Source organism: Narcine bancroftii, chromosome 13, assembly GCF_036971445.1.
Source record: "Narcine bancroftii isolate sNarBan1 chromosome 13, sNarBan1.hap1, whole genome shotgun sequence".
NCBI classification, from domain to species: domain Eukaryota; kingdom Metazoa; phylum Chordata; class Chondrichthyes; order Torpediniformes; family Narcinidae; genus Narcine; species Narcine bancroftii.
Genome location: NC_091481.1, coordinates 15,354,136 through 15,370,420, shown reverse-complemented (window position 1 = coordinate 15,370,420; position 16,285 = coordinate 15,354,136). Strand labels below are relative to the sequence as shown.

At 38.0% G+C, this 16,285-nt stretch overlaps 1 protein-coding gene across 7 annotated transcripts in view; it reads right to left on the bottom strand.

Annotated features, from left to right (window-relative positions):
* orc5 (origin recognition complex, subunit 5) overlaps positions 1–16,285 on the bottom strand; it is a 65,321-nt gene that overhangs the window by 3,625 nt on the left and 45,411 nt on the right. For 6 of the 7 annotated variants that reach the window (XM_069907564.1, XM_069907566.1, XM_069907565.1 and 3 more), the window contains one exon: positions 930–1,042. In XM_069907564.1, coding sequence (XP_069763665.1) covers positions 930–1,042 — 113 coding nt within the window. Of the gene's footprint in view, positions 1–929; positions 1,043–6,527; positions 7,543–16,285 lie in introns of those variants that run through there. The other variant, XM_069907568.1, reaches the window with a different exon arrangement.

Sequence of the window (16,285 nt, the reverse complement as noted above, 5' to 3'; positions counted from 1 at the left end):
GAGACCTCCATTCAATAAACTGACAACAGTAGTGGGGGCGGGGGGGGGGAAGAAGAGAAAAACTGTCCCTGCAGTTGGCGGCTCACAATTTCAAACATTACTTCTGCCCAACAAGAGCAAGGGTGTGTGACAGGTGTGGGGTGAGTCTTCAATATGCTGGCTGCTTTCCTGAGGCAGCGAGAAATGTATACGAATCAATGGAGGGGGAGATTGGTTTGCACAATGGCATGAGCAATGCAGCTTCCTGTAGACTTGAGCAGAGCCGCTCCTGTAACAAGCTGTGATACATCCAGCCAGGATACTTTTTAAGGTGCATCTCAACAAATTGGGAAGAGGCATTGTGGCTGTGCCAAATTTCCTTATGCTTCCAAGGAAATAGAGTGGCTAGAGTACATTCTTAGCTGAAATGTTAAGATGACTGGATCAGAACAGATTATGGGTGACATTGACACTAAAAAGTTAAAGCTCTCCACCAACCCCACCTCAGCACCATTGATAAAGACAGGTGTGTGCACTCCACCCCATTCCCTGAAGTTAATGAACAACTCATTTGTTTTTTTGACATTAAAGGTGAGGTTATCGTCCTGAGATCAAGCCTTCACCACCATTGCTCAGAAGACACCACCAGTTTCCATCAAGTCTTTCAATTACCACCCTATCATAGATACTTTGTTCTTCTCACTCTTCGTTACTATTTGAAACAATGGATTTTTAACATTTTTCCTTAAGAAATTTTGTTCTGAAACTTTTTTTCTTTTCACAAAAGCCGCCTGACTTGCTGAACATCTCCATCATTCTACATTTTTAAAGCCATTATGTACCATTATACCGGTTTTGTGCACAATTCAAAAGGATCAACTTTATAAATCTGATACAAAAGCTTCTTTTTGTATATTTACAATTCAACTATACACAGCAACATTGAATACCTGGCAACTGCTCGAATGAAATCAAGACTGGCAGTGCATTTATACTTTGGTCCATCCAGTTGATCATCATGGCCAGCAAGGGTTAATAGTTGAAGGGCTACCAGGGTAGTGATCTAGAGATGGAAGCAAAAATATGGATACAATTTTAATTACATTCTGTGTTATTTCATAACTTGAAGTAGGCTTAAAAAATGACAAATGCTTGCATTATGCAATTAACGTACTTAGTAATAAATTAGAACAATTACAGGTACAGTATTACAAATATCTAATTCATGCTCTCAATTGACTGCGCGATTCAAAGGCCAATCTGGAAAATTGCATTTGCCAATTAGTCAGAAGCAAATTACATTCCATCTATTATGAATTGACAAACAGTAGTGCTGCGAGTTACAGGACTGAATTCACTCCTCTATTGTTGGTCTTCTGCCTTTTGCTTGCTTTGATCCTCTTGGTTTGTTGCAATTCAATACCATCTCATTGATCAAGTTATAACTGCAGGGTACAAGACAGCCACCATCATCTCCAACATACCCAAGAGGACGACAATAACAGGCCTCAATGACTACTGCCCCGATCTCCATCATGATGAAATGCTTCGAGCGTCTGGTGATGAAACGCTTCATAACACATCTCTCAGAGATGCTGGACCCATTTCAATTCACCAATAGAAGAAACGGTTCCAAAGACTATAGCTTTATCGCTTCACTTCGTCCTGGTCTACCTGGTGAATAACGCCTCAGTGACTTCAGCTCGGCATTAAATACAATTATTCCCAGAGGTTAGTGGAGAAGCTTTCTTTGCGGGGATTCAACAGCCCTCTGTGTAAATGGATCCTGGATTCCAAACAGAAAGACCACTGTCTGTCTGGGTCAGTAGCAGAACGTTGAGCATCGTTGTACCTCAAAGCTGTGGGCTCATCCTGCTCCTATTCACGCTAGTGACCCACAATTGCATTTCCAGGTCCAGCTCCGACAGTCTCATCAAGTTTGCAGATGACACAAGAGTAGTTGGTCTCATCAGCAACAACGATAAGTTGCACTACAGAGAAGAGGTGAAGAATCTTGTGAAATGGTGCAAGACCATCAACCTGAGTTTCAATGTGGACAAGACAAAGGAGATGATCAAGGACTTCAGGAGGACCAAGAATGACCACCCTCCACTACACATCAACAACTCTGTAATAAAGGGAATGGAGAGTACCAAGTTCCTTGGAGTTCCTCACTTGTCAGGAAGGCACAACAGCAACTGCATTTCCTAAGAAGACTGAAGCGAGCAAGGTTACCGGTCACCATTATGTCAACCTTCTATCAGAGCTCTATTGAGAGCATCCTGGCCAAAAGCACCACAGGTACGTTTACTGCAGAGAAATGGATTGGAGGTCAATTCACATCCTGCTCCCAATCGACGTTACCTACCAGGATCGTTGTCTGAAGAGGGCGGACAAAATCAATGAGGACCCCTTCCATTCTGCACACAGCATCGTTCAGCTCTCCCCATCAGGAAAGAGATACAGGGGAATCAGAGCCAGCACCACCATGCTGATCGACCAAAGGAACTGCTCACGTGTGTGTGTGTGTGTGCGTGTGCGTGTGAGAGAGATATGTCTGGTTTGGCATCTGCGTCTTTTGCACTAACGACCGGAGAGCGCGCTTTCGTCAGGTTATATTTGTACAATCAGATAACAATAAACTCGACTTACACAGTTCTTGTTTTAAAAAAAAAATCATGATTCTTCCCACAATAAGAAAACAAGTGAAGATTTTCTGTCGTGTGGCACTACCTTAAAGAAAATAGATCACTTAGTTCCAAAACTACAATATGCCATCAGTACTGTACCAACATGCAAATTACTTAGACATGGCACTAAAGTGGAAAATAAAACATTAACATCCTGATTCATTGGTGAGGCTGCTATGCAATGAGGCCACAGCTGATATCCAAGTGAAATGCATAGTTCAAATCAATCCTCCAGCAATCGTGTGGGTTTAAAAAAAAATTATATTCTACTTGTGAATTTTTAAAAAACATCCTTTAGGGCAGAGGAAAAAAAATCTGAAAAGTGTTTTTGAAATGAGCAGCTGTACTTCAACTAGAATGTTACAGTTTTCAGACTATAACTCAAAAGTTATTCTCCACTGATATTTCTTTCTGCTCAACTTTGTTCAACTCAGTTCAGTTATATTAAGCATCATGAGGGCTTGTACAATGGAAACATGGGAAGGATGGGGGCAAGGAAAGAATTAATTTCTGGTTATGGCAATTTAAATGTGAACTAAACCAGGCATATCTTAAATTGGGATATGGGGAGAAGGCAGGTAGGTGGAGTTAGGTCATAAATTAGATCAGCCATGATCTTATTGAATGGCGGAGCAGGCTCGATGGGCCATTTTTGGCCTACTCCTGTTCCTACTTCCTATGTTCCTATGGACTAATACAGCGCAAATATCTTAAACTGGACCAATACAGCGCAACGTGCATCATCTGCAAGGCAGGGAAAGTTTTGGCGATGATCCAAACACCAATACAGACGTGCCCCACGACAAAACTATTGTATGAGAATTGCATTAATTTCTGGTAATCACAATAATTACATAACTCCATTTAAATTCTCTGATTTGAAGTGCTCGTGCTACTTGGGAGGGTTTAAACTAGATTGGCAGTGGAATGGGACTCAGTGCAGAGAAAATGGAGTTAAGAATTTTGGGCAAACATTGTGGTCAAAGTAAGTTTGATAGACAGGTCAGGCAACAGCTGAGCAAGGAGAGAGCAGTTTAAATTGCAAGAGGCTCAACAGCCAAGGCAGATGAACTCACCAATGGATTTGAGAACTGAGATTATATAGCCATAATGGAAACAGAGAATGTTCCAGTGTACTGATGCAATAATCAAGATAGAGATTTAAGTTAAGAGAGATGGGGGAGTTGTTGTTTTAGGAGGAAAAACAACAGTGCTGAGAGGATATTCTTGGATCATCCAGTGATGTATATGGATAGAACATAGAAATAAGAAGGGAATGATCACTTCAATGGGGCTGTATTAAAGCCCTCTAAAAGTCAATGAGATTTGGAGCAGGTGTGTAGTTAGATCAATGACAGCTGCCAGAGCAATAGTGCAGTATTAATGGGAGAGCTAAATCTCCAATATTGACTGTGTCACCAACAATGCCAAGTGCATCGATGGGGTGGAATGCATTAAGCGTGTCCAAGAAATCACAGATGAAACTCTCTTACACTTTTGCAATTGGCATTACGTAACCTTTCTCAATCACCCAAGTTTGCAGAGTAGGTCTTGGTTTAATAGCGAGATGGCACTTCCAATAATGCAGCATTTACTGAGATTTTATACATAGATCCATGACCTTCTTGATCAGAAATGAGAATACAATCATTGAGCAAATGGCAAAAACTTGCATTGTCAGAAAAATAAGCAGTTACCAATGAGATAATTAATATCAGGACATGACACAAGCCAAAAGTAATCTATCCAGGAAGTGCTAGTGTCGTATTACTTTAGTGAAGTTTTTTTCCCCACCATTCATTCCAACCTCCAAGGATCTCGATCATTAATATCTCTGCAGCTGCCTTCTTGACAGTTGCTCTGAACTGCCTGATATGATAATGTAATCAGATTACATGCCACTACTTTGCTCTCCTGCTGCCAGAAGACATTGAGCCTGCTGATGTAGATTTTGGTTTCCCAAGTTTGTCTCAGCCATCTTGTGTCACATTTAGCCATTTAATCTTTGCAAAGGATGAGAAAGCAGACACACAAGTTGATGTTTTTAAAATGGCTGTCATAATTTTTGATTCCATGCAATCACTTTCCTTCTAAAAATTTCCCATGGGAGACAGCCATAATCTCACGGAACAACAGAGTGCAGCAGGAGCCAAATTGCTTATGATCACTTCAATGATCATATATTCTGTTATCTTAATTCCAGTTTCAGAGATTGGGAAAAACACTTTATGGTTAAAGACCATATTTTTTTCCAATTCAAAGGTTTATACATAATTATCCCACTTCTATCCCAACTTTGAAGGTCACAGGAGGGGCATAAAACAACTTGCCAACTTTTACATGACTGAAAAACACAATGTTCTTGACAAATACAGGGACACAGGAAGAAACTGATGAAGGGACAAAATCCAGCCACCACACAACTTTGGCTCAAATCACCATTTTAATACTCCCCAATTCTTCCAGTTCTCACCTCATCTGTGATTCTCATATATTCCAGAAACAGAATTTATTTTCATGAACATGCCACAAAATCTGTGGTTTTGCAGCAGCGTCACTCTGCAAACATTTATATAAGCCACCTTACAAAATACATTTAAAAAGTTCAAGAAACAATCAAAGTAAGGCAGTGTCCATGGTTCATTTTGACCTCCAACTTCGCCACATTTGAACACGAGCTCTTCTAGAACATTTCTTGCATCATTATTCATTTAATGATAATCTCATCTTGTTGAATTACATTGGTTCCAAGCCCAGTAATGGAAAATTAAGATAAAACTCATTTTCAACCTAGCTTGTGATCTTGCTCCATCTCTCTGCAATTTACTCAATTGTCAATCTTCAATCATTCCATTTTTTTCTCCAATTCTGGCTTTTTGCAAAGTTCCTAATTCTAATTGCTATATTACTTGGCAATTTGTTCAGCAAACTAGGCCCCAAAGACACGACTTCCCTTCTATAAATCTTTAAATTCTTTCTTTTCCTTTAATTTGATCCTGAATATCAACTATTCAGATGTACTGATATGCCCTTGCGTTTCATGTCAGATGACTTGAGATATTTTTATGCACCAAGATACCTATCAATGAGAGTTAATGCAATGTCACAACTGATGTACCACATATACAGTGTTGAGAAAACACAATTAAAGAGTTTTAATTTCAAAATGTAGCAATATGATTACAAGATTGGTCAGAGAATCAAGTGTCAAGTGATTTGACATTAAGATTACAGAAAAAGTCTCCAGGGATTAGTTTTAAATTCACTACTCATTTTGTATATTGTATTGATCTGTACTGTTAGGACTTCACTGCAACATTTTCAGATATATGAAATTCATGAATGCTAATTGACGTCAGGAAGAGGAAGATTGATGAAATTAAGTTCAATGCAAAAGCATGTAGTCGGAGACAGAAATAGTACAGAAACCAGTCTTTTTGCCCACTGAATCCATGTTAACCATCAAACTATCATTTTAGTGGGAAGAATTTAAAAAAAAATGTACAATTATAAAAGACAGCTGTACAAACAAACTTTTGAAAGCCAGAGGCACTGAGAAAGCTATTATAAGAGCTTCAAAGATGCTTGGCCTTTTGAACAGAAATGGTGCAAAAATTAAGAAAATGGTGTTAAATAAGTCTGCAAATGCTGTGATTGTAGTGCAATACCGAAAGGTGCTGGATAAACTCAGCAGGTCACACAGCACGTGTAAAATATTTACAATGCATTGGTCAACTCTCAGCAGGACCATGGATTTTGGTAATGATCTCCAGTGCTGAAAGTATGGGAGAAATTGACTAGCATATTCCTGTTTTGAGAGAAGACTAGATAGATAAAATGCTGTTTATTTCAATGCAAAGAAAATTAAGACACGATTTATACATTTGTATTCAGTAATGAGTCTTGTCAATATTGCTATTGAAACACAAGCACAAACCCATTTGCCAAATGATCTCCTTCTGATATGTATCATTGCACAGTTCTATAAACCAAAGCTGGGACAAAAATGTTTATTAGTTCAGAAAGCATGAGTTATTACCCATTTTTAAAAATTCAGCAGATCTTCAACTTACTCAAGAGAATCCTGTATGAGCACATTTTCCAGATGATCTGTATTCATCATATTGAAGTAAGAGTAACATTCTAAGACTTTAAACTATTTAATTGCTTTACATTTAGAGATACGGTCTCATTTCTGTGAGGGGAAACTCTCAGTCTTCCCCAAGGTAGAGAAAGTTAAAGAATTTCATGAATGTTACATTCTAAATGTATTACGTGAAAATAATGGAACCTTTACATTTACAACACAATTATAGGTCCCTCCATCCACAAGCCCACACTTTCCAAACAATCATGAAACAGTTTTCAAAGGCACAACTATCCTTAACACATGATAAATAAAACTTACTGGTAAATCTTTAATATTTAAACCTGAAATAGAAACATTACAAACACTGCACTTTAAGAAACTATTTGGCATACCAAATTACAAGAGAAACTTCAACTCCTTTTAGTAAATTTCAAAGATAGCATTGTCTCAAGTTTACATTCAACATAGGAGTCTCAGCAAAGCCCTGTACAGTTAGAACAAGATTTTCCTACTTCATCCCTCATGCGATGAAGACCAATGCTCCATTTCATTTCCCAATAGCTTGCTGTATTTGAATGTTATTTTTTCTTCTTCATTTCCAACAGGAGAAACATTATTCATTACGGAGATGTTATTGATGTTGCCTGGCTATCATCTTATGTTCAACCAGACTATTTGCAACTTTAGTGGTCATTGTGTCTCCAAATAAGCTTTGGGCCTTCTGTTTGCAAGGCTGCATATTTTCAATGCCGAGCACCGTCAACAATGGCAAATGTTGAAAATCTGAAGAAAAAGAGAAATTTATAGCACATAGAGCCCAAATTTAAACCAATGCCTCATGGATGCCCAGATCAGAGGTGCCACGTCGGGTTATAATCTGCCATTTAGCAGGATGGTACTGTTACATGACTAGATTTTGCTCTGAGGACTGAGTGGTGGTCAATCCAAGTGATACCATTGTGAACAGATGCATCTTCAACAGGTCAATTGCTGACAAGATCAAGTACATTTTCCATCATGTTGGCTCCCTCAACACCTGCTGCAGACCCAATCTTATTGCTGAAGTGCTACAGAGCCATTCTTAGTAATGAGCATTGAAAATCCCACCAAGCATACATTCTGTGCTTCTAACACAGTTTTTCCAATGTGATGTTCCACATGAAGAGATACAATTTATAAGTGAGGGGATGGGACAAAGTTCAAAAAAGTTCAAAGGTTCCTTTTATTGTCACATACATTAAATATGTTTATATATACATGATATAACTTTTGTCTGTTGCAAGGAAAACAAGCGGGTACCACTAATAATCGGAGAAAGAGAAGCAAAAGAGAGTCCCTTCAGTTGCACGGAGTGTCCGTGGTTTTGTTTCCAGCACTCCTGCAGCCTCTGAAGTCGCGAGATTCTAGTTCAAGCCATCGCCAACCCGAGCCCCAGTTCCAAACCTCTGATACAATCAGGAAGCCTTCAGCACCCGAGAACTTTCGAAAGCCATTCTTGCGCTTGGTGCCCTCTTAAATCCTGATTCCAATACTTGACTCCCATGAGTCAGTCTCCAACAGCACACAGCCTGTGTGGTTCCTTCGATCACAGTTGGTAGTAATCAGCAAAAGGGTTTCATGCCAAATTTTAACCCAATATTATGAGATTTCACAGGAGAGTTAAGCTTGGTACTCTGAGCATTCCTAAAATCTTTGAAAATATTTGAGATGATATTGAAAGAGGGATGCTTTGTTGTGAAAATATACAAAATGCTCTGCTCAAATTTTTGTCATCCAGGCATCTGCATTTGATCATGTTCACCAGCACAATGTGCTTCAATGTGAGACAGTCCCCCCGTGATCAGATATTAAAGAACTGCTGAAAAGTTAATCAACAGATTATACTGAATTTATATCTGTGTCAAACCAGCTTGATGAGGATTTGGAGGAAAGCAAGGACGCTGATATTTGCAAATTGTAGCAAAGGCATTATACTTGAAAGTTGATGTTTAATGTTGAATTTTAATTGAAATGAAAGCTTGCATCACTGAACCTTGCTCAATAAGACAGTGAAATTTCCAAAAACAAATACTGCAATAACCATAAATTTGTTAAATTTAATCTTAATTTTAGAAACAATGCATTTATTTAACAAAATGACTGCATCAAATTTATAACCACTATGAAATTATCTTCGTTATCTTTGCTTTATGTGGCATTTGAGCTAGTAATAGTAATGTAGTCACTTGATTTCTTATTTTCCACTGAACTGTATACTTTTCCACAAACCAAAAAAATTCTAATTCCTGTACATAAAAAATAACATTCCCAGCATGCTAAGTGCATACCAATATGAATTATGTTCTAAATTAACCTTTGCATGTGTTAGTTAAAATGCTAATGCTAAGATTAATTTGCAATTCATGACTGACAACATTTTGTACTAAATAATGTAACACAAACAACTATATAGTGGCTCTTCCTGTTCAAAATCCAAGTATCTTCAGTCCTTACAACAGAATAGATTTACAAAAATATGGGTTGAAGGTGTATCCATGTCAGATCGTTGGCTTTTCTGGCCAAAATCAAGGCTACAAGGCGGCAAGTAAGTTCAGTCTCAGAATGTGTGGGTCTTTGATGGATCATAGGGGAGCATAGGAACCAAGGCCTCAGTGACTTTCAGAAGAGTGTGGAAACTTCACCTGGTTACATTGCCGAAGTATCAAGATTTACAAATTGTTGGATAGCAGATTATTCATTTTACTGTATGGTACAAATAACAACTGAGCTCAGTTCATTTCCGCAAGTCCATCATGCTATAGGTAGAGGGGAGTTGAACTTCCAAGTGATTGCATCTTTTTTTGCGAAAGCCAGTGCAATTTTTATAAATGAGATTTGATATTTATTCAATTTGTTGCTAATTTCCGTAAAGTTACCTAGTAGATATAGCTCCAGGTTGCCCGCAAAGGGCACTCCTGTTATCCTGGTTAATCTTTCTGTGATGTCTTGCCAAAATGGCCTCACCTTCACGCATGATCACATAGCATGTAGAAAAGTTCCTGTCTCAATACACCTCTTATATTTCTGCTTTTTTATCTATGTAACTTCTGTGGGTTAAGATAATAATTGGCATAAAAAATTATATTAAACAAATCTACATCTTGCATATATAATTGATATCATGCGGTCCTTACCACCAGCATCTGACCAGCTTCTTGCTGAAATCACTACACAAGTCCAACTTTCATCTTACCCTTGACCTCTGTAACCCTGGTTTTACACTTGAGCTCTGAAGAGCACAGTACATTCTTGCTATAAATTTGGGTGTCTTCCCCATCCAAACCATTAATTTCATTTCACTAATTTCAGGTGGGGTCAACGTTGGTCCCCATCCTTCTCTTAAGAATGATCCAAGCAAGAGAAAGCAAAAGAAGGTCCCATTGGCCACTCCGTATTTGTGTTTTAGTTGTTCAAAGGACATAAGAGTTCCTTCTGTATAGCAGTCTTTAATACATCTTATGCCAATGTCATACCACAAATTTAATATTCTATTGTCTATATTCATAGGCAATAACACATTTTTACACAATGGTGCTTTTTTTCCTCCCCCAATACTTTCTTGCTATGTTCTGATAACGTGTATTAGCTTGGGATTATGTCTTTTATTCTAGAGATTTGACACTCCATTTATAGATAAAAATCTTTTGCTTCCTCCTCCCCTATTGAGTGAGTGCATTCCCATCAGAATCCAAGAAGTGGGGTGGGGGAAGTTGGCAATCAAGCTACATTTAAATGGAAAATGATAATGATGTTGGAGCAAAGCAATCAGTACTTAGGAATTGCAGAATTTACATGTCAGAATGATGACATAGCATCAGAATTGCAATTCAGTCAACTCCAACATAGTTTTGGGGAAATCTGTTTTCTCTTTAGCACCTCCTGAAAGCTTCCCCTATTGCACCCCTAATACTGGAGTATTGCAACTGGTAGAAGATGGATGACAAAAAACTGTTAGAATTTTCATACTGGATGCAAAGTTCAGCCAAGTTCTAAAATAAAGTACCAGAAAGTAACTACTGGGTAGTTTCTCTCATGTCATGGAAAAGATCATTTGAAAAGCACCAAATACGCATGCAAATATTGATGAATTGTCATCAATTAAAAAAAATTATAAACAAGGCCAGGGAATGGTATTAGTCAAAGTAAGTGAATGAATATTTGAATGTTCCATTAACTGGTTTACTGGTGCAGATTTAGAAGAATTGCCAAAAACAAAATACAGAATATACTCGAGCTTTAAAGACCAACAAAATTGTCAAATGTGATAAATGTTTTGCATCTTGGAACATTATTAACCAAGAAGGTAAAAGTAACCAGAAATGGCAAGCAACTCCTGAAATTATAGTTTTGGAAAGCCAGTTTTCATTAGCTGCAATGTCAAGTTCACTATTCCTTTGAGCTTTAGATGTTGACATTACTTCATATAATCAGTCAACAATTTATAAAGAAGGAATTAACCTAAAGCTGGTCTCTAAATTAACTCCGTTATCCTAGTAAATCTCTCTACATGACACCACAACATCAAAAATTGCCATCTGGCATGCAACTTGTTCAGCATGCACAATTTTATGGATCTCAAATTTTACATTAACTACTTGAAAAATATATAAATACTGACTAGATTTTTCAAATCACAAACCAGTAAAATAACATTTCAAACATGTCATGATTAACTTATTACACTAATAAACATCGTTAGAAATAGGAAGTTATTGTCTTATACACAGGATTGGCATCATGGAGAGGGGGGGGCCTTCGCGACCCATGCCTCCCCAAATGAGTTATTGTGCCCCCCAACCCAACAGCACGTGAAATTGCTGCAGGAACGGCCGTGGGATCCCTCCCCCAATTAGATTTGCTCTGATGCTGTCTCTGCTTGTACACAAATACAATGCACAGAAATTCTTGCTTCAACTCACAGGAACACAATGTCCAACTAGTTCTGTATACATTAAATTTCCACAATATGCTAAGACATTAAAAAAAGGAAATATAAAAGGACATAAACATAGTAATAGTTGCACTTAGTGTGAGGAAAAAAGTGATGTTCCAATAGCATAGACAGATATTTTGGTGATCCCAGAGTAGTTTAAACCCCACCAAGTCCATAATGGGCACTGACCTCTCATTCATTGAAGACATTTATGTGATATGTTGATGCACAAAGGCAGCAACATAACAAAGGATCCTCATCACCCTGGTCACAATTTCTTCTCACTGCTACCTTCAGAAAGGAGATACAGAAGCCTGAAGTCCAACACCTCTGGGTTCAAGAACAGCTTTCTGCCCCCCCCCCCCCACCCCAAACACCTTTTGGACTCTTGAACCTCCTCATACTCCCATCCCTGAATATAAACTACTCTGGGACCACCTAAAGATCTGTCTATGCTATTGAAACCTCACTTTTTTCCTAACATTAAGTGCAACTGTTACTATGTAACAGTTATATTTCTACAGCTTTCTGAGCAATCATGTTTCAAATCAGGCCATGGCATAACCGGTCAACAAATTTCTCACAGTATACAAGTACCTGTAGAAGTTTGATCAGAATATTCAACTGCATGCCCAATCTCCTCAGACTTAGAGTCAATTATGTGCTTTCTTCACAGTTCTTTTGATAAGTCAACTCCACAAGAGGTCCTCTGATATGTGGAATCCCAGGTACATGGTACTAAACCCCTCTATTGCTGTCCCATCAATGAAGACAGGTTCATATTCCATCAGCCTCCCCTTTGCAAAGTCCACATTAGGGCTCAAAGAAGAAATGAGAGAATCAATTTTCACCCAGCTGCATGAAAATCATCAGACACGACAACAGCTACCTTATTCTCAGGGTGAAGTTGAACGTTAACTCCACTATATCAGAAATACTGCAGGTCATAAATAAGTTGTTCCAAAAATGTTCTGACTATATTTGTAATTTCAAGTAGATTATCTACAAGCCATTTAAATTTTAATAAAAATAAGGAATAATATCTACTCTGCAACATCTTTTGAAATACATTTATCAATAAAAAGCAGATTCAACCTGCCTTTTATAGTGTCCCAAGTGGCAGCTAACATAGGGCGTGCAGGCAGTACTTTTTGTCTCTTTAAAAGCAAATTATGATCCCTTCATTGTTCTCTGTTATTGGTGCTTTAAACATTTAACTGTTTACATATTGTTTGACTGGGTTACTATATTCCCACTCCCCGTCAGAGCCTCAAATTTTTTTCTTCTTTTGGAAGTGTCTGAAGAGATTCTTAAAAATCTGATAAATTCTCTCAAATATCTCTACTTAATCAGAGACATCAGAATTCTATGGTAAGTATTCAACAATCAATGAGGCTTAATGCTTCTGGGCCTGCCAATTCAAATACGACCAGCCCAACCCTGATGCTTCCCCCTCCCTTCCAGACATGACTTCCAAAATTGTTTCCAATAACAATATAATTTAGTTCATGTACATAACGTCACTGAAGCAATGAGATTTCATACACATCATCCACCATTTTAGTACAAACTCACTATCCTTGAAATTTCAAATGTTCCAAGTTCCCATCTCCCTTATTCTCATCCCTCCACTTACATTTTCTCTATACTAATTATTTTTTTATTATTTAACCTTCTGCATCTTCTCTGGCCAACACCATCTGTTTTTCTGAATTCCATTTAGTTACATGCATTCCGTTTGCTTTATTCAGCTTCTATTCTCAGCAACTTAAACAAACCATTTTTCTAACTTTTAACTAACTGGTTAGTTCTGATGAAAGGCCTTCATCATTAAACACAAACTGCACTTATCTCTCCACTTATGCTGACTTATGAATTACATGCTGAGTATTAGAACATTTTCCCTTTTAAAACCATAGAACATTACAGCACAGAAACAGGCCCTTCTAGTCTGGGCTGAACTATTTTTCTGTCTAGTCCCACTGACTTGCACCCAGTCTATAGCCCTCCACACCCCTCCCATTCATGTAACTGTCCAAATTTTTAAGTGTTAAAATTGAGCCCGCATTCACCACTTCAGCTGGTAGCTTGTTCCACACTCCCACCACTCCCCGCACAAAGAAGTTTCCCCTCGTGTTCCCTCAACTTTTCTCCTTTCACTCTTAACCTATGCTTAATCAGGTAACAGAAAAGATTTAGCAAAAATTAATCTACTAAGAACAAAACCTACTCTGGGCTTTCAGAGAGAAATGAGGAGAAACCAAGTTTGAATTCTTGCTGGAAAATGTAAGTCAGAAATTCATTAAAAAATCTTTACTTTCAAGTTCACCTCCAAATCCACCTTTCTCACTTGCTAACAGTATTGTGGGAGGAACTTCACTGCACAGATTTTGGTTGCTCAAGATTATCTCTTTTTTTCTTTGGCTTGGCTTCGCGGACGAAGATTTATGGAGGGGGTAAAAAAGTCCACGTCAGCTGCAAGATTATCTATTGCCATGCTAAAAGGCAATTGGGTTTGAACATTAAATACCAGCCTATGAGAGAAATAAATTAATACAAATTAGAGAATCAAAATAGGAATGTGGTCACTACAAGATTAAGATATACCATCGACGAAGTGATAGAGAAACCAAGCAATAAATGTGCTTATATTTTTTTAAAAGAGGTGGATGAAGATTTAAGAAACCAAAACTCAAATGTTGAAGCTGATGGTAGTAAATAGTAAATATGTATTTTTAATAATCACAAAAACAAGTTTTTTGCATTTTTACAGTCACATTAATTGCTGACCATACTCCATTATTGCTGGAATGTCCCAGAAATATCTTCAAGACAGTATTTTGTTGAAATAATAATGAAAATTTTCCTGGCCATTTAAAAGCATTTTAACCAAAGATTCCAGTGGCAAATAAAAATATCTTTACCATCTCAGCAAGTTGTCAATATGGCAAACAAGAAAGACGACAGATGCTGGAAAACTGAAGTAATACACAAAATACTGGAGGAACTCAGCAGGTCAGCCAGCATCCATACAAGGCAATAGAATAGATGGTCATTTTTTTCAACTCTCACTGTTTTGTGTTATGAAAAATCTTGATTCAGAGCTGTGTTCCCTTGGACAAAGTTACTTATAATCCAAAGTAAAAATATTAAAATTTTCTGGCAACCATACCTGCATAGGTGCAGCGATATAATGTGATCCCCTGTGCTTTACTGCCTGCCTCTCCCCCCCCCCCCCGCCTTGTCCTTCCTTCCTGGGGGAGAGGCAGGCAGTCCATTCCAATCAGGCCAAGATGAATGCAAGAGACCTGGAGGACAGCGTTGAGCTCTGACAGACCCTGTGGTTAACAGGTTTTTCGTTTCTTTTTCATTTTTTATTTTGTAATTTGTCCTTGGTCAGTAGGGTCTTGTTTTTTTTTTAATGTTAAAAAAGGGTTTTTGCCTTTTCATTTAAGTTTATTTAAATTGTCCCCGTTTTTTTTAAATTTTGTGTTGTGGTGGGGGGAGGGGGGGCAAGGGGGCAATAAACCCAGACTCCGTAGAAGAAATGTAAATATACTTGATGAGCGTGATTGTTGTTCTCTGAATTATTAGAACTGAATTTGGAAAAAAAAATCATAAAATATTCAAAAGAATCTCGATTCAGCTCATTTTTCAAGGAATGCAACATCCCCTATATTTAACCTGCCTCACATGCTTGTGTTTTCACTTCTATTCAATTCCCTTGGATGGTGCTCCTCTCTTGCCCAAAGAGGCACAGATACAATAGCGACAACTAGCAACCGTAACTTTGTCCCTCTTGGTAGGTTTCTCAAAAGTACTGCTCCACTTCAATTTTCGCCATATTTGTCCCAGCACAACCAATGCTTTCTCTTTTGCTAGCATGGTCTTCAAGACACAACAAACCCAAAAATATTCCAAATCTACCTCCTTGCCTGATCGAAGACATTCCACTGCATAGATCGCTCCAAAGATCGTTTAATTCAGTCACAAGAAACAGATCAACATCAATTATTTTGAAGTAAAGCTCTGACAGGAAAAGCCAGACATTTAAGCTGCTGGGTGAACTTCAAAGAAATGCAGTCATTTTCAAATCTTTTTTTAAAAAAACAGATGCTTTTTGAACCATTCTGGATTTTAGAAAGTTGAAACATGCTCAGTTAAGAGAAACTCCCACGGCCAAGAGCTTGTCTGATTCAAAGCATCTTCAAGAAAATATTTGAGAAGTACCAAACCTTACTACAACTAGAGTACATACCCTACATACCAGATAGTGGTTTGGAGTCTGTAAAATATTATCAGTAGAAATGCATTAGTGCTAACCAGAAAATAGATTAAATCTAAGTAAGTACTGGAGTAGCCATGTCTCCTCTGTCAGATTATCTTGTATAAAATTTTTCCGAGAAAAATTGCCAGAGTACAAGTTTAGAGATCTGATATGCCACTTGAACCTTTGCCCCAGAAAACTTGAAACAGATGGCCTGTTGACCCACAGATCACTGGTCATGAATAATCAATGACCAAATCCACTGGGATACAAGCATGAGCTTCAAA